Source organism: Phycodurus eques, chromosome 1, assembly GCF_024500275.1.
Source record: "Phycodurus eques isolate BA_2022a chromosome 1, UOR_Pequ_1.1, whole genome shotgun sequence".
NCBI lineage: Eukaryota > Metazoa > Chordata > Actinopteri > Syngnathiformes > Syngnathidae > Phycodurus > Phycodurus eques.
In genome coordinates, this window is record NC_084525.1 from 25,323,991 (window position 1) to 25,343,159 (window position 19,169).

Below are 19,169 nucleotides of genomic sequence, written 5' to 3' on the forward strand. Positions count from 1 at the left end.
AGAAACCTTGCCTATTCGCTATTTATGGATTCACCTGATTTATCTATTTGCAGAAAAACACACCTTTTTATGCTCTTTATGTAATGCCACAAAAGTAGTACGGAAGTATAAACTGTATTATTATGTATTATTAGTATTATTATTATTATTAGTATTAAACTGATACATCTTGACTTATTTTTGTTGTTAATGGAGGGCGTGGCTGAAACTGAAGCGCAAACAATTGAAGAACACAGTGCAGCTACGCCTCATTACTCCTGCTCATCATGATTTCTTGGCCGATTAGAGAGGTAGACCGCATGCAGAGTGTGCTACTAATCTAAAGGGCACCCGGCTGTACCTTATGGCTTCTCAGCAAGAGTAAGATGTGAGCGGTAACAAGCTTCCAACCCCCTACCTCTCTTCTAGTGTGAGTGCAGTGTGTAGTTTGAGTCAAATAATTAGTAGTAAAGCAGCCTGTGATGCATGTGCTTCAGGGGGAGGAGCAGAAGCCACACGCTACAGTAAGAGAGGAACTGGCAAGTGTAATCCTGACAAGTGAGTAGTCCTGTGGAAGAAACTGTAAAGGGGAGCGGGGGGGGGGGGACCATGTAGGGTGCCGTCACCATAGTAACGCCCCCATTTGGTTGTAACCTCCCTCCCCCAACCGAAATTGAAAATACTGTATATTAGACTACCTTTCCTCCCCCTCTCGATTAGAAAAGAACTGAGGACACTGAGCAAAAGAGACTTCATCTTCACATTTGCACAGTAAATTCCGCTTTTAAAACATCTCCATAATGCATTTAATAACAGCATTAGTGTAATATGATGGACACATTATGCACACTGACGCATGTAAACGAAAACAAAATTAAATCAGTATGATCAAAGCTTACTTTACTGCCATTTCTTATCCATAGAACAGTACCAAGAAGAAAAAAAATCCCCATTAAAATAGAACCAAGGTAAATTATGAAAACGAAGATCTCATTGTGCTGGATTAATAATAAATAAAGAAATGAAGCAAATGGCCTACATAGCTTTCCTTCTCTCCTAACGCCCTCGTGTGAACAAAGATGGTACGTTTATAACAATAACAGCATGAAGTGACGTGAAATGTGGAGTATTTGGGAAATTAGAGGGGGGAGAATTCCAATGTTGCACAGTAGAACTGTTCCTCCCTAAAAGGGATACAGATTATATACATAATAAAAACAATAAAAAAAACTTTGTTATAATTATTTTATTTTTTTGACAATAGTAACAGGGTCTTCTTGGCTGGGTGTGTTGGAGTGATAACACTTCATTACAGCTGAAAACATCAAAATAAAATGAAAAATACAAACAAGGACTTACATGTGTGGTCTACTCATGATCAGAGCCAGTAGCTTGATGATGTCCTTTTCTGCTGAGTCGTGTTGCTCACTTTTTTCACTCGCTCTGGACGTCTAAAAATGTTTTTAGCAACTGGGTTGCATGTTGAGAGACAACTTTAAGAGCATAATTATTATTGTAGCTACACTGTATGTCTGTGATAAAAACAACGTTTTAACAATAGCAAGGAAGACATTAACAAAACCGTAGCCCAAAAAAGCTGTTTTAAAATGTATTTTATGTCTTATCCTGGGTATTTAAAAAGGTCATCAAGAGGGAAGGACAAGAGAAAAAACAAATCAGGGGTGTGCTCAAGAACGATTACTTTTACTACAACAAGGGTTAGATTTTGTCTCAAGAAAACTATAATTTATACAGGTGCATGATTCTGTATAATGTGCACGAATTATTTTAATTATGTTATTATGTGCGTGAGGAGAGGGGACAGAAAATACCCTCCTTTTCAGGACTAACCCAAATCAGAAAATTGGATTAGATAAGGTTGTACTACATACGATGGACAGTAGGGGGCAGTGACACACCAGCCCTGCGACAAACCACACGCCCATTTTGTGTTCCGTGCCGACGACGACGCAAAAAAAAGTCGAAGTCGTGAGCGCATTCCGTGCATGTGAACGGTAAGAAAACCAAAATACCACGGATGCGGCAAGCGAACTGTGAGTTCCTTTAACATGTCAAAAAAATAAAATAAAATGTTGTTTACTGTTAGCATACGCTTTAGCATCCACAAAACAGCCTTCATACTGCACTTGCTGAGGAGGACAACGGCAACGACAGTAACAGGGGTGCGGCCATCCCATATTTGGAAGGTGACGCAACAACCTCGGAGGAAGTCGGGAGGCTTTCCCCGCTCAGTGGGACTCACGCTGACGCCCCCTCAGTACACACACAATGAATCGGAGAGTCGAGGGCGTTAGACGCCTTGCCAAGTGCAGTGTGAAAGAGACCACGACTTAATTTCAGTATCCATGCGTTACATTCTATGGGAACGACGACCTCCCCAACATGGCCGCCACGTAAGGCACGTCGGTTAGCCGGGCTGCTACAGCGTAGTGGCATAGCTATTGTTCGTATCTATTAACGTTCCTATCTGTCAAGAACATGCGTGTAAATCAAAATCATAGAGATATATAACCATGTTATAGAAGATATCAATTTTCCTAATAACGCCGTGCTGGCGCACCTCGACTTTGTATCTATGGGAATTCCTAATGACGCGCCTGTTAAGCGCAATAATGACGACTTTAAGGAGCGACAGTTGTGGTTGGCAGGGGCGTGTCGCGTAAGTGACGCTTAAGTTGGCGCGGGGAGCCGTGGCGAGCTGTCACAAATCAAACTCCTTTAACGGACCATTTTCTGAACGCTCAAACGTGGCGCTGCAACCAAAAGCCTCAAACGAGCCACTAGATGGCAAATGACAAGTAAACGATCAATCCCAGACTGCGTTTATCGATTGGAGCGTGTCCTGCGTCGCCTGAGACGATGTCCAATGGCAAGATCATCGCCCGCACTCCTCTGGCCGTTGACTTCTGGCATGTTCGCAGAAGTCCAGAGAGCAGACTCTTCTTCCTGTCGCACATGCACAGCGACCACACGGTGGGCCTGACGTCCACATGGGCGAACCGACCCATCTACTGCTCCCCGGTCACCGCCTCGCTGCTCCACGTCAGGCTGCAGGTGATACACGTCGTTCATTTATGCTGCTGGACGGTGGTGGACTTCACTGTTTGAGTATGAATGTAAATGTATTGTAATGGTAAATTCTCAACACAGCTGCATTCCCCAGTAAAAAGAGAGTGAGTTTATTTTGTTATTATTATTATGTATTTTTTTTTTTTTTTTTTTTTAAAGAGAACTGAACTGGTTGCCAGCCAATCGCAGGGCACATATAAACAAACAACATTCGCATTCACACCTACGGGGAATTTAGAGTCTTCAATTAACCTACCATGCATTTTTTGGGGATGTGGGAGGAAACCGGAGTGTCCGGAGAAAACCCACGCAGGCGGGGCCGGGGATTGAACCCCGGTCCTCAGAACTGTGAGGCAGACGCTCTTACCAGTCTTACACCGTGTCGCTCCAATAATAATAATAAAGAGCGCAAGAAATCTGCGCTTACCTATGAACCCTTTTCGAGGATTGTAGAAATAACATCAAGAAAAGGAACAGATGTTGTTGTGAATTTTCACAACGAAGTCCATTTCTCTGATATGAGAGTGGCACTTATCAAGGGGAATGGCAACAGCAAAATGCAAATTCACTGACGGTAAATTTTCATTGACTTGATTTTTTTTGTTGTGTGAAATTCATGTTTTGTTGGTTTTGTTCTTTTAACAATGATTTTGTGTGCAACTGATGCGTGGTTCATTTTGTGCATAACCTGGATGACTGTGAATCTGCACAGACAATAAAATATACCTGTTTTGAATTTGAAAAACCCAATTTTATTTGTCTAATTAGGAAGGGTTCCGTGAACTCCAGATGAAACTTGCGGTGTTCTGTCCCTCCAACAAGGTTAAGAACCACTGGTGTAGATAGAGAGAGAGATAGAAAGATAGAAGCATCTTTACAGTATTGGCCAAGTATGTTGAAAACACAAGGAATTTGTCTCCAGTTATCGTGATTATTATTCATATTAATCCTGCTTGTTCTTTTTTTTTCTTTTTTCTTGTGTGTAGGTGAAGGAGAAGTGGATCCACCCTTTGGAGCTGGGCGAGTCATACCTCCTCCCTCTGGACGATATTGGCAAGGAAAACATGACGGTCACACTGATTGACGCCAACCACTGCCCAGGCGCCGTCATGTTCCTCTTTGAGGGCTACTTTGGCACCATACTATATACTGGTACGTGTCTCTCTCAGCACAGTAGGAGTGAAACGGTTTACGGTAAAGTGTGCTTGAATTTCAGGTAGTGCTGGGTGATATATCGAGAAGCTCGAATCTATCCACCCATCCATTTTCTGAGCCGCTTCTCCTACACCCTGAACTGGTTGCCAGCCAATCGCAGGGCACATAGGAACAAACAACCATTCGCACTCACAGTCATGCCTACGGGCTATTTAGAGTCTCCAATTCATGCATGTTTTTGGGATGTGGGAGGAAACCGAAGTGCCCGGAGAAAACCCACGCAGGCACGGGGAGAACATGCAAACCCCACACAGGCGGGGCCGGGGATTGAACCCGGGTCCTCCGAACTGTGAGGCTGACGCTCTAACCAGTCGTCCACCGTGCCGCCTAGTGAACAAAAAAGGCTAATTGCCACTCGCAGTTGAAGTTTATTCTAAAAGTAAACATAAAAAGAGAATTACACATTTATTGAAAACAATAATATAACTTTGCCTTAAAAGTCCAATAACTTAATGGTAACACATAATGGGTAATGTCATAGACAGACTAACGAACAGCATCTATGTGGCAGTGTTATAATGCTTCATGCACCTGATATGTGAAAACAAATGGTTGAGCAACACATATAGGCAGATAACATAATACTCACAGATAGGGCTGCACTGTATTTTGCTTGAGCATCGTCATCGCGATGTACGTGTGCGCAATAGTCACATCGCAGGTTCTGCTGCAATGTTGGTGTAGTGTAATATACAGTGTCGCAACTGTAATATTAAACGTGACCAGAAAAGGGACCGGTCTGGACATGCTAATAAGATTAGCACCTTCCATATTAAGGTAAATTATAACACTTAAACCAACACACGGAACAGCCCATAGTGTTGTATACTTATCTCCTTGTATGATAACTATGAATGAGGACATGGGAAAGAATGTACACTTGCTGCGAGGAATGCGAAAATATCTGTCTTTTCACCATTGTTTATACTGTGTTGCGTGTTTTTGTTAGCACGTTAAGGACAAAAGTCCTTTTGTTTTAAATCCTCATTTTAAAAAACAAAAAAACATTTTCTTCATGTTTTTGAGATTGTAGGGTGAAAGCTACAGCTGGCTACTAGTGTAGACTGAATGGCTGGCAACAATGGGGGAAATAAAATGCTAGTATTTTGAGGGTAATAGCCCATCAGCAATATAGTCGGAAAAAAACAACAACTATGAACTAGTTCATTTTTGGACCAGTAAACTTAGTTAAAAATTCTGGTTTATTAACTATAAACTGAACTGGTTCATTTTTTTTTGAACAATGAACTGAACTTTGAACTAGTTCGCACAGAAAATGAACTTTCCCAACACTGATCCTGTATTATGTCACATCACAATACACAGTATATCACAGGTTTAAAAATATGACATTTTTTTTCTCATATCGTGCAGCCCTACTCAACAGGCATATATTCTTTATCATCTGCGAAGAACGGCTACTACTACTACTACTACTGTGGATTACTGAGGTGCTATGACTGGCTCCATGTACACTATATCTGTTTTTCTGTATTATGCTGCCCCATGTGGCCAAGGCTCGCACACCAGGAAGCGCAGCACAATATGCAATGAATTGAATGAAAAAATGTGGAAAAAACTGTCATTATCCTTCCATCCATTTTCTACCGCTTATCCCTTATGTCCTGGGTCGTCCCCGGGGTCTCCTCCCGGTGGGACGTGCCCGGAACACCTCACCAGGGAGGTGGCCGGGAGGCATCCAAATCAGATGCCCCAGCCACCTCATCTGGCTCCTCTCGATGTGGAGGAGCAGCGGCTCTACTCTGAGATCCTCCCGGAGCTTCTCATCCCATCTCTAAGGGAGAGCCCGGACACACTGCGGAGGAAACTCATTTTGGCCGCTTGTATCCGGGATCTTGTTCTTTTGGTCATGACCCACAGCTCGTGACCATAAGTGAGGGTAGGAACGTAGATCGACCGGTAAATCGAGAGCTTCGCCTTTCGGCTTAGCTCCTTCTTTACCACAACGGATCGATAACAAGTCTGCATCACTGCAGACGCTGCACCGATCCGCCTGTCGATCTCCCGTTCCATTCTTCCCTCACTCGTGAACAAGACCCCAAGATTCTTGAACTCCTCAACTTGGGGCAGGATCTCATCCCCGACCTGGAGATGTGCTGATTCTCATCCCAGCCGCTTCACACTCAGCTGCAAACTGCTCCATTGAGAGTTGTAGGTCACGGCTTGATGAAGCCAACAGAACCACATCATCTGCAAAAAGCAGAGATGCAATACTGAGGCCACCAAACCGGACCCCCTCTACGCCTCGGCTGCACCTAGAAATTCTGTCCATAAAAGTTATGAACAGAATCTGTGACAAAAGCCAGCCTTGGCGGAGTCCAACCCTCACCGGAAAGGAGTCCGACTTACTGCCGGATATTTGGACCAAACTCCGGTCGTACAGGGACCGAACAGCCCGTATCAGGGGGTTCGGTACGCCATACTCCAGAAGCACCCCCCACAGGACTCCACGAGGGACACGGTCGAACGCCTTCTCCAAGTCCACAAAACACATGTAGACTGGTTGGGCGAACTCCCATGCACCCTCGAGGACCCTGCCAAGGGTGTAGAGTTGGTCCTCTGTTTCACGGCCAATAGTCCGTACCAGGGAGGCTGAGGAGTGTGATCCCCCTGTAGTTGGAACACATCCTCTTTTTTTTAAGAAAAAATGTCATTATTTTCTATTTACTTATGTCAATACTAAATGTTTTTATAAAGCACAATATTATAGTGTGTTATTTTCCTTATCATCTGCCGCTTCCTCTCTGCTGATCAGTCCGTGGTGTCATTTTGGTGTTATTTCTTAGCAGCCACAAAATTCTAAGTAAAGAGGATGTATCGCAGTGGACTCAGCACACAGCCTTGGGGACAGCCGTCACTGCTAAATGATTTTTGATGTCCGATTCCCCAATTGAATGACTGAGGAAGTTTGGCACCTGGCTGCAAAAGGGATGGTGTGAGTCCAAGGAGGAGGACCTTATCATACAGTCTTGAATGCAGACCTGTCGTCAATACAATCTCTTTCTTTTGTAATATTGTGATCATACCAATAATTGCGATAGTTTTGGTCATGATAACTGTGACATGAATTTTTCACGTCGTTTCATCTCTACAATCCACACAATGTTTGCCTGGCATATCTTTTATTGCTAACGCCTTCTAAAATTCAGGCGACTTCAGATATTCCCCGTCAATGCTGCGCGAGCTGTGCCTGGCGACCAGTGCCACCATCGATGTCCTGTACTTGGACAACACCAACTGTGACCCCAACCGCAGTATCCCCTCAAGAAAGCAAGCTACTCAGCAGATCAAGGAAATCCTCCGGAGCCACCCGGACCATAACGCTGTCTTAGGTAACTTTGTCCACGACTTCTTTAAATCCCCTATGTTATTTTGTAATTTAAAGAAATGTAATTGTTTTACAAAAGGCAAATTACAATGACATTAGACTTAGACGTTAGTTTTTTTTTGTTGTTGTTTTTTTCCCTTCTAGGATTTGGTTTATTTCTCATCATGCTAAACAAGAAACACATTATCAGAAGATTGACCCAGCGCCATTGACTGATCCATTCGTATCATACGCAAAACAATGTGAAAATATTTAGACTCATGTTGTAGAGTGAGGTAAATTAGCTTGTCTATTTTTTTGAAAAATAATTGCTAGAGGGTTCGGAAAAGCCGTTAAATTTAGCGAACAAATCGTTAAGCTGTCAAACACTGACTGCTTTTGTAAACTAGTTCCTCTCAGTTTGCAGCCATGCTGTTAGTGTAAGCAGTGCATGGCAGCGAAGGTGCATTTTGGAGTTTGGAACCCATACAAAAAATGTCCTGAGTAGGGTTGCTATATTGGTGGAAATTGTCTTGTAAATTTCTGAAATGTTTACAGTCAATTTTCATGGAAAACTAAGCAGACATCCATGCAAAACAATTCAACAAAGAAACATAATAATCAATTGATTTATTTGTTAAAAGTGCTTTGTCAAGTTTTAAATGTTTTATTGAACAATCATTTATTTCAATGAAGAACAAAAATATGAACATGTTGAGTTAAATATTATGACTCTTGGTGCACTACCCAACCCATTTAAAAAATAAAATAAAATAAAAATAAAATTAAAAAATAGCCACAAAATCACATTTGCATCTAGGGGTTTGGTCTCAGTAGCCTTGCCGTAAGCAGTGTGCGATACATTTGATTGATGAATAGCACAGATATTCAACTGTACTTGCATGAAATCGTCTTGTTTTGGTCAGGATTACGCCAAAATGTTCCCAAGCTACATTTACGTTCCCAATTAGGAGCCAACCTTGAATTTGGTAAAGTCAGGGTGTATTCCTGTTCATTCCCATAAATAAACTTGGATAGGGCTGAAAAGACTGATCGACTAACTTAAATACTTTCATTACAAAAGAGGTTGACGCAAGGTCTCTGCTTCGAAGCTTCACAGGGATAATTTTCCCACACGGAATAATGTTACTGCGGATATATGCACCACTCCAAGTAGATATAAGTTGGTAAGATTAACACATAATAAGCACTTTCATTTCTTCTATGGGCCACATCTGACAGTTAGACGGTTAAAAGACAGCCGCTAACATGAGCCAACAACAGCCTTTTAAAGCCACACACCCTCAAAGTCACAATGTAGAACGTGAGGATGGCAACCCCCAAGTGGAACAAAATAATACCTGCATCTCACGTGCACTTTATTGTATTGTGTTGGTTAATTAATAATCATTAATTAAGAATGTTAAGTAATTTTTTCATCCGATTACTCTATTAATAGAATCAGGAGAATACTACAAATATTTGATAACTGCAACGCTAAACTGGAATGAATCGATACAAGCAATGAATTGCCAAGCCCTAAGGCTGTTGACAGAGTGTGTTGCTATCCCCCACTGCGTTGCAGGTCTGTATGCCCTGGGCAAGGAGTCTCTATTGGTGGAGCTAGCTATGGAGTTTCAAACCTGGATCGAGGTGAGCTTTGACAGAATGGAGACCCTCCGATTGCTCGGGCTGCCCGACGTCTTCACCACCGAGCCGGGCGCCGGTCGTATCCGTGTTGTGGAACAAAGAGAGATCACCTTCGCCGCCCTGTGCCAGTGGAATAGTGAACAACCCACGTTGGCCATTTATCCTACCAGCAGGCCCATCCCCCTCTTCCACCCCAAAGTCTATGTGGTGCCCTACTCAGACCACTCATCTTATCAAGAGCTGGGGGACTTTGTGTCTGGACTCAAACCTTCCTCCCTGGTGCCGATTGTTGGTAACGGTATCCCGGGAAGCCTCTCCACCTTATCACCGAGCAAAAGGCACGAATTCCTGTTGCCAGAGTCGGTGCAACAGTACATGAGGAGGCTGCCGGAAAACTGGCACAAATCATCTACCAACCTTCAGCGCCAACATTTCCGACCGTTTGTGCCTAAAGGAGTGGTGTTTGACTCTCCTGGGAGTTCAAGCAAGAAGCCCAGGGAGTGTCTGGGTCAGGGTTCTTCTTCTGAGGAGGAGGAAGAGGAAGAGGAAGAGGAGATGGACACAGAGAGTGTTGATTGCATTCTCGTCGAATCCAGTAAGAAGGTCACCCCCTACAAAAGCCGCAGAGACTCCCTGGACACGTGGAGGGTCAACTTCGTGCACACTGTCCCGGAGGAGATGTTGACGGCGCAGTCGGTGCCGTTCAGTCAACTCAGCCAGAGCAACTTCGGCCCCGTGGAGATCCTGCGGAACGCAGACGTTTGCCTAAGGCCGTGGCGGTGTACCATCGAAGAGGCGGAGGAGGACAACGACGACTTGAGCGTTTCTGACAGTGACTCTTTACTCCTCTATAGTTTCCACGATTCTGACAATTTGTCGGGTTCGTTGCAGTGTTCTGAGGCTCACATAGAACAGCTTGAAAACAACATCTTGAAGCGTCTGGTTTTCTCAGCGGAGGACTTGAAGCCGTGCTGCCTCCTGAAGGAGAGGGCTGCGCAAATGGTTGCTCTCTGTCCTGTACGCAAGCCAAACATGGCCTAAACGTATCATAGCTGTTAACCCTAGTGCACTTTTTCCCCAACCTTTACTGAGCCAAGGTACACGTTTTACATCGTAAAAATCCCACATGGCACACCAACAAACAAACATGTCACAAAAGGTATCTATGAAAGAAAAACTCACAATGATCACTAAAATAAAGTAATAATAAATAAAAATGATGCAAATGAAAATCAGACATAGTTTTCTTTCTGACGTGGACAAAAAGGATGGTACCCTTAACTTATTCACTTGTACAACCTTTTTAGGGATTGATTGCAATCAAATTATTTCTGTAATTCTCATAGACTTTTAGCATGTTTCGGCAGGTATTTTATTCTTATTTTGCCCACTATTCCTGAGCAAAGTGCTCCAACCTTCTCAGGTTTGAAAGGTGCCTTCTCCAAACAGAATGTTTGCGCTTCTTTCACAGATATCCAATAGTATTTATTTACATACCATAACTTGAGAATAGTCGGATGTTTTGCTCTTACCTATTCTTATTTCTTTATTTTTATGTGCGTGCATGTGTTTCTTCATCCTGTTGGAAGGCATGATCTTCAACTGTGACCAAACTCTCTGACAATGGGCAGCACGGTTTGCTTCAGAATGCCTTGATAGTCTTGAGATTTGTTTGCACCCAGCACAGGTTGAAGACACTCTTTTGTCGGATTTAACAAAGCAGCCCTAGAACATATATGAGTTCATAGATCTGCTTGATTATGTGTGAGACCATTAGATCAAAAACAATCTAATATTGTACACATTTCATTACACTCACACAACCTTTTCATAACCAGTCCTCCAAAAAAAATCAAACTTTGATGCCATGTTTGATGGCGTACGTTTAAAAAAAAAAAAAAAAAAAAAAACCCTGAAAAACGGCCTCTTTGGAGTCTTGTTTTTGTTAAGACCTTTCCTTTTCCATCTGGGCGAGATAATCTAGAAGTACTTGAAGGATATGTCGTGCAAATCCTGAAAATGCTGAAGAAAGGTGCCTGGATGCTGATGAAGTATACAGATTATGTAAAGCCGCTCGAGAGTTTACGCAAGAGACTAAATGTAATTTTGAAAAACGTCCAACTTTTTAAAAAAAAGTGCTAAACAGTATATATAAACAAACATGCATCAAGAGTACAGTGGTACAAAACAGTGGCAATGTGAACATGAAAATTGGCCTAAAAAAATGTAAGACTAACATTACTCTCCATAGGAGGAAAAAAAAAAAACAACAACCTGTAAACACCAAAAATAAAATACAGAAACTTGTGAGGGGATGAAACTGAAAAATAAAGAAAAGACAGCAAGGTAGAGACTCGCGTTGTCAATACTCGCTATCACGTGATGACATCGTTTAGGAAAAGTGGAATCGAATTCGTTTGAACCAGGGCTATACTTTCCTATGTTCCAAAGGAAGCACCTTTTATCTCTCCTTGATCCCAAGACGTGGACCACAAAGGTTAAGGAAAGTGGGCATAAACGTTAGCAGATTTGACTTTCCCATGATGGGCCAAATCTTCGTAGTTTAGCCAGTCTGTCTAGTAATCCTACTTCCGATTGGGGCTCATTTGGGTCAATTCCCTGCTTCGAGTTCGTCAAAGTACAAGCCAAGAAATGTACCCCAAAATGGCCGATTCAAACAAATTGGCTGCTTTCCTGTTCAATTCCAGGAGTGGCTCCTTGAAATATTTGGGTGCGTCCTGTCATGATAGATGTGCTCAACTATTGTCACGGTGGTTGGTGAAATTTGTATCAGGGGGTCTTTTTTTTTTAAGATCACTGGTGGGGCGTTTCTGGGTGTTTTTGGGGAGTTGTGTTCAGGATTTTCAGCAGAACATGTATGCAAAAGTAGGTGCACCTTCAGCCATGTTGAGGTCCTCAAAAGGTCTTGTTGAAAAAAAAAATAATAATAATGACAAAATGTTATATGAGTTAACATGCAACATAAAACATTTGATGTTTTTGTGGTTCCAAAAATGTCTGATTACTCCACAGTGTAAACTGAGGGCACAGTTTACTAAACTAAGGGTACAAATTATCAATTAATTTTATTTTTCTCATACCTTGGCACCAGGTGGGCTCCGTGTAAATGTGTTTGTATTCTGCTTAGCAAAATGTGACTGTGAACAGCTGCGATTGGCTGGCAACCAGTTCAGGGTGTACCCCGCCTCCCGCCCGATGATAGCTGGGATAGGCTCCAGCACGCCCGCAACCCTAGTGAGGAGAAGCGGCTCAGAAAATGGATGGATGGATGGATGGATGGATAGACTGTGAACAGTTCCGATTGCAATGTGGCCACACTGCCGTCAGATGGCAGTATTGTGAAAGCAATTCAAAGCAACTGTGGGAATCGTCTGTATTCCGGTCGACTTTGAAGGTTTGCTATTTTTATGCAGAAGAAAAAAATGGAGACTTGATGAGCATTGACCATGTGCTGATGGGAAAATGCAACGTGCAGTTCCATATTTCAACAATCGGGATTACTAGTGGGATAAAAGGCCATCATAATGTCCATTAAAATTCAGTATTGATACGTCAGTATCAAAGATTGATGCTGTTGCTGTCAGACGGTCCACAGCTTAATTGAGTTTTATCAATTAATTCGAGTTTAAGGCTCATGGGGACACTTAAGGAAACCTATTTTTAGAATAGTTTGGGTTTGGGTTAACGATTAGTTCAAAGCACATCCTTGCTGACGTACACTGTTTGCACTAACAGCATTGCGGCCAGCAGAGAGGAACTGTTCTACAAAAGCAGTCAGCATTGCCAGTTAAATGACTTTTACAATCCCTAAAAAAAGCAAATCTCGACTTTAATCCACATCATGTGACCATCCATCCATTTTCCATACTGCTTCTCCTCACTAGGGTCGCTGGCGTGCTGGAGCCCATCCCAGCTATCTTCAGGCGAGAGGCGGGGTGCACCCTGAACTGGTCGCCAGCCAGTCGCATGGCACATAGAAACAAACAACCATCCACACTGACATTCACACCTATGGGCAATTTAGAATCTTCAATTTACCTACCATGCATGTTTTTGGGATGTGGGAGGAAACCTGGAGTAACCTGAGAAAACCCACGCAGGCACGGGGAGAACATGCAAACTCCACACAGAGGAGGTCGGATTCGAACCTGCGTCCTAAGTACCGTGAGCTGGATGTGCTAACCAGTCGTTCACCATGCCGCCATCATGTGACCAAAAAAGGAAAATAGTTTAGCGGTTTTCCTGTGTATGCCGCAATAACTAGCAAAACAACGGGTTGATGACATGATGGTTTTAAGCCCATCCTGCTAACATTTTGCTTTCTTTATGGCTGGTGTCTTGGGACAAAAGTTAAATACACGTACAACCCCAATTCCAATAAAGTTGGGACGTTGTGTTAAACATCAATAAAAACAGAATACAATGATTTGCAAATCATGTTCAACCTATATTTAATTGAATAAACTACAAAGACAAGATATTAACCGTTGAAACTGATAAACTTGATGGTTTTTAGAAAATAATCATTAAATTTGAATTTTATGGCTGCAACACTTTCCAAAAAAGCTGGGACAGGGTCATTTTACCACTGTGTTACATCACCTTTTCTTTTAATGACATTCAATAAACATTTGGGAACTGAGAACACTAATTGTTGAAGCTTTTGTAGGTGGAATTCTTTCTCATCCTTGCTTGATGTACAGCTTCGGCTGTTCAACAGTCCGGGGTCTCCGTTGTCGCATTTTACGCTTCATAATGCGCCACACATTATCAATGGGAGACAGGTCTGGAGTGCAGGCAGACCAGTCTAGTACCCGCACTCTTTTACTACGAAGCCACGCTGTTGTAACACAGGCAGAATGTGGCTTGGCATTGTCTTGCTGAAATAAGTAGGGGCGTCCATGAAAAAGCCGTTGCTTGGATGGCAGCATATGTTTCTCCAAAACCTGTATGTACCTTTCAGCATGAATGGTGCCTTCACAGATGTGTAAGTTACCCATGCCATTGGCACTAACGCAGCCCCATACTATCACAGATGCTGGCTTTTGAACTTTGCGTCCATAGCAGTCCAGATGGTTCTTTTCCTCTTTGGTCCGGAGGACACGACGTCCACAATTTCCAAAAACAATTTGAAATGTGGACTTGTCGGACCACAGAACACTTTTCCACTTTGCATCAGTCCATCTTAGATGAGCTCGGGCCCAGAGAAGCCGGCGGCGTTTCTGGGTGTTGTTGATAAATGGCTTTTGCTTTGCATAGTAGAGTTTCAAGTTGCACTTACGGATGTAGCGCCGAACTGTATTGACTGCCATTGGTTTTCTGAAGTGTTCCTGAGCCCATGTGGTGATATCCTTTACACATTGATGTCGGTTTTTGATGCAGTGCCGCCTGAGGGATCGAAGGCCACGGGCATTCAATGTTGGTTTTCGGCCTTGCCGCTTACATGCAGTGATTTCTCCAGATTCTCTGAACCTTTTGATGATATTATGGACCGTAGATGATGACATCCCTAAATTCCTTGCAATTGTACGTTGAGGAACATTGTCCTTAAACTGTTCAACTATTTTCTCACGCACTTGTTCACAAAGAGGTGAACCTCGCCCCATCTGTGCTTGTGAATGACTGAGCAATTCAGGGAAGCTCCTTTTATACCCAATCATGGCACCCACCTGTCACCTGTTCCCAATTAGCCTGTTCACCTGTGGGATGTTCCAAACAGGTGTTTGATGAGCATTCCTCAACTTTCTAAGTCTTTTTTGGCACCTGTCCCAGCTTTTCTGGAACGTGTTGCAGCCATAAAATTCTAAGTTAACGATTATTTGCTAAAAACAATAAAGTTTATGAGTTTGAACATCACATATCTTGTCTTTGTAGTGTATTCAATAAAATATAGGTTGAACATGATTTGCAAATGATTGTATTCTGTTTTTATTGATGTTTCACACAACGTCCCAACTTCATTGGAATTGGGGTTGTATATCATTTATTTGTACAAATACGATATGATATACAGTAGATAAACACGAATGAAGCTGCAACCTCAGCTATTGTCATCTTTGGTGGCTCTGACAAAAAAAAGGACATTGGCAAAGTTCCTATGGTTGCTTTATCACGGTCCCCTTCGCTGTTCTGTTCACCTTAGCCGCGAGGAAGTGCTTTGACTAGTTTTGCCAAATACTGTAGTAGGTGGCGCACATACTATATTCCTACTAAAAAAATAAAATAAACAGATATTATGAGTGTAATAATTTCCACATTGTTTGTGTGTGAACCCAGTGGTAGGTAATCATGTCGTCAGTTGAACTGAACATTGCCAAATACACGGTGCCCAAGTATCCATTACAAAAGCAGTCATTTATCCATGTTGCAAACTTTTGACCCGAGGTATGTGCTTCCAGGGCCGCAAATATTTGGGTCAGTTTGACCCATAACATAAGAGGAGGGCTTTGAGAGCTTTCAGCACCAGGGACAGCTCCCAGTGGGCTCCCAGTACCATGAAGAGATTCATCTCTCGCTCGCTTTCGTTGTTGAGCCTCAATATTGAAACGGTCGGCTGAGCGGGAGAGAACCTCAACCCTCTGCACTTCAGTCAGCCGAGAAGAGTTTAAACTGGAGGCGAAACCAAATAGTGGCAGATTGTCTTTTGTGTTCGGTACCGCTGACTGTTATCGCGTCTACTCACGGTGCCCAGCTGTTTTTGTTGGCCTCTGACTGTGTTTGTGGCGGATTGAGCCGCCAGACAGATGTACAAGAATCTTGTGAAGGAACAGGATTGAATTGAGGGTGATAAGGACGATTTTGAGATAAAGCCAGCGTAGTTGATAGAAAATATATGTGAACTTTCTGGACTGACCTGGATTTCTGCATGAATTGGTCATAAAATGGGATGTGATCATCACATAATTTACAAAAATAAGCAACACAGTTTGCTTATCACTGTAAAGCCTAAAGCAGCTATTTTCAAAGTGTTGCAGTAGGCACGTTTCCGCTAGTGGTACGTGAAGAATCATGGAGTATGTTGACGTTATGCATTTCGATTGAAACATATGTTGAGGAGCAAAGTTTAGCTGGGATTATTAGTGGTGAGTCTTTGCAGCATGTGTATGTTTTTTTGTTGTTATGTTTTCGAGTGGCCATTTATCTTGAAGAGTAATGTTGTGAGATGAGTTTGAAATGATTTGACAGTAAAAAAAAAACCTCCATTGTTGGAGTTATGATCCAGACTCCCCACGTGATCAGGCAAAATCTGCAAAATAAAAATACCCTCTTTAAGTACAGCATAGGCATGTTTTATAGCATTGATGGCACTTCATTTTTAAGGACTTTAAACACACTTTTAAAACAATACAAACACATTTAAACACATACAGTATAATATATTGAAAGAGAGCTAGAGAAATGGATGACACAAAAATATTGTGCAAACAGTATTAAAAAAATAGAGTAACAACTGTAATTACACTGCAAAAGGAAAATACCAGGACTGTGAAAACTGGATCGTGATATATCAGGGGGTTTACCAAAAACTGTTATGGAATCATATTTTGAGGTATATTTAGAGTTTAAACTAATAATAATGGCAGTTATAAAAAAAAAAATCACTATAGCTGGATATTACAGTACTGGTTGTACTAAAGTTTTTCTTGTGTATGGCAATGTGCAGGAGGATTCTAGAGATGTAGGTCACGTTCGCCAAGCCAGCAGTTCTCTGTCGTCTGCTGGATTTTAGTCAGTCCGTCAGAAATAACGGCCCAGTGGACGCTGTTAATTTACGACGTGTTCTACTGTTTGATCTTGGTGAGCACAATGGCAGGAGAGCAGCGTTGCCTTTCATCTTCCACTCATGGAGGTGGTGGGCTCATCTAGCAAGGAGAGGCCATTGCTTCCCGGAGAGATCACATTTTCCACACTTATTTAATCGAGTAAATGCATCAGTGTCATCAAGGAACGAGTTATGAATCACCCGATTCACCCTGCACATGTTTAGTTTACTTACTTGTGAAAATGCAGTGTCACAAAGCAGACAGCAAATTTTGTGAGGGCAAACAAAATTTTGGGGTAAGAAAGAATGATTTCTTTTTTTTTTTTTTTTTTGTGCTAAAATTCTTTTTGTGATTCCAAAGCCTGCTTTGTAGTTTAACTCATCCACTGTCTGTTTAGCTGTATTTCATTTAGATTGTAGTAATGTTTTAGCTGTTAGCTGTAAGCCAAGCTCAGGGACAGTTGTAATAAGCGTGCCCCAAAAAAGGTTTTATTGTTGTAGCTAGTGCACAGTGGCACCTTTTGGACAGTATTATTGTTGTACATGTTCAGATGTTAGTGTAGTTTAAGTCCCATACGCTGCAGAACCACAGCAATTTTGTTTAAACGTTTGGAACAAAAAGCTTTCAAGCTCTTTAATCATTCTCATGGCCTTTATTTCATTGTTACATTTCACCCTGAAGTATGTAACAACTGACCCGGGGCATGGGGTCAATTGTAACATTTCACTTCTTGTATTTGAGATTAAGCCATGCATATTCTGTTAGTGTTACACAGACATTGTCACTTCCATTTATTAGGAGACAATTGAAGCTAGTTTGTGCAGCAGTTTGAACACCCTATGTGGTTAAAAGACTTCAAAGTTAGAGACTGAAATGACAAAATGTTACAATCATCCCCAGTCTCCCATTTATGTCGATTATTATTTTTTTATTATTATACCCCATGGACTGGTCGCCAAGAAATGTCTGGGCATATACAGTCGAGTACAGTATGTATTTTAAAAATGAGAGCATCTACGCTACTGTTTAAAAGTTTGCTGTTACTTAGAAACATCCTTATTTTCCAGAGAAAAGCATTTTTTTTTCAATGAAATTAAATCAATCAGATAAACAGTGAAAACATAGTGAATGTGGTTGAAAACAAAGCAGTTATTTTCTTTCAAAAATATATGAACATATGAACACTTGGTTATATACTGTACACAACGGACCCCAAACTTTCAAACAGTAGAGGTCTTCAGTAAGTCAAAACTAAAATAATAGCATATATGCCATTGGGGAAAGAAAACAACTAGCTAGTGAGATGTCATTGATCATTCTCTCTCTGTTGCTGTCATGATCTGCGGCTCACTTGGCTTAAACTCAAGCTGAAACTGCTGGTTGATGACACACATACACACACTCACGAGTGCTTCCCTTGGGGGTCTCCAGCTTCCCCTCCTCTCTCGCGCTGTACTCTTCATACTCTCTTTCACAGCCTCTCTCGTGTTGCTGCCTCTAATCTCGTTTATTCATAAGCGACCTCTCCCTCTTCGGTGCTCCAGGCAGCTCTTCCTCACCCCATCGTTAGTCACTCTCCTCCTGTGGATTCTCTTAAGTTGGAGCGGCTAGAGCTGGGCGGTAAGGCTTTAAAAGAAAATCGCAGATATTTACAACTACAAAAAAAACAATGGTGGTTTGACTCCATTTTTTTCCCCTTTTGCTTACAGAAAAATCAGATGACATTGTTAGCTTTGTTGAAGAGTCTAAATTGTGCACAGGTGTGACTGTGCATGAGCATGACCAGTTTTTTTTATTTATATGTGCCCCGACATTGACTGGTGACCAGTCCAATCCAAAATCACAAAAATAGGCAAACACAGTTGCTGTTCCTCCTCTTAGCCAAAAGCCAGCTGAGGTTAGTTGAAGACTAAATTTTCCATGGGTGCGAATGTGTGAGTGATTGTGTATTCATATGTGACTGTGCAATTGGATGATGACTAGTCCATTATTTGTCTATTTATGTCCTGACATTGACTGGCGACCAATCCAGCTAAAGTCAGATGGGATAATCTCGACCTCACCCGCGCCCCAAATGAGGGCGAGCACAAGAGAAAATGGATGGATGGATTTATGGTATTTTG

The 19,169-nt window shown here is 42.1% G+C and overlaps 1 protein-coding gene across 2 annotated transcripts; it reads left to right on the top strand.

Moving 5' to 3' along the window:
- The first annotated feature begins 1,942 nt into the window (after nucleotides 1–1,942).
- On the top strand, nucleotides 1,943–12,024 carry dclre1b (DNA cross-link repair 1B). Of its 2 annotated transcripts, XM_061694755.1 has the most exons (5): nucleotides 1,943–1,994; nucleotides 2,087–3,054; nucleotides 4,056–4,221; nucleotides 7,455–7,637; nucleotides 9,198–12,024. In XM_061694755.1, the coding sequence occupies exons 2-5, from the start codon at nucleotides 2,860–2,862 to the stop codon at nucleotides 10,301–10,303; spliced, it is 1,650 nt and encodes a 549-aa protein (XP_061550739.1). In that variant the 5' UTR covers nucleotides 1,943–1,994; nucleotides 2,087–2,859; the 3' UTR covers nucleotides 10,304–12,024. The 2 variants fall into 2 exon arrangements, with proteins under 2 accessions (XP_061550739.1, XP_061550827.1); XM_061694843.1 differs by lacking the exons at nucleotides 1,943–1,994; nucleotides 2,087–3,054 and adding an exon at nucleotides 3,894–3,959.
- The last annotated feature ends 7,145 nt before the right edge of the window (nucleotides 12,025–19,169 follow it).

Bases quoted from the DNA above. Each gene is read 5' to 3' on its own strand.
- dclre1b (XM_061694755.1), top strand. From the start codon at position 2,860: ATGTCCAATGGCAAGATCATCGCCCGCACTCCTCTGGCCGTTGACTTC. The intron at 4,222-7,454 runs GTACGTGTCTCT...TCTAAAATTCAG, and splicing joins TGGCACCATACTATATACTG to GCGACTTCAGATATTCCCCG. The intron at 7,638-9,197 runs GTAACTTTGTCC...ACTGCGTTGCAG, and splicing joins GGACCATAACGCTGTCTTAG to GTCTGTATGCCCTGGGCAAG.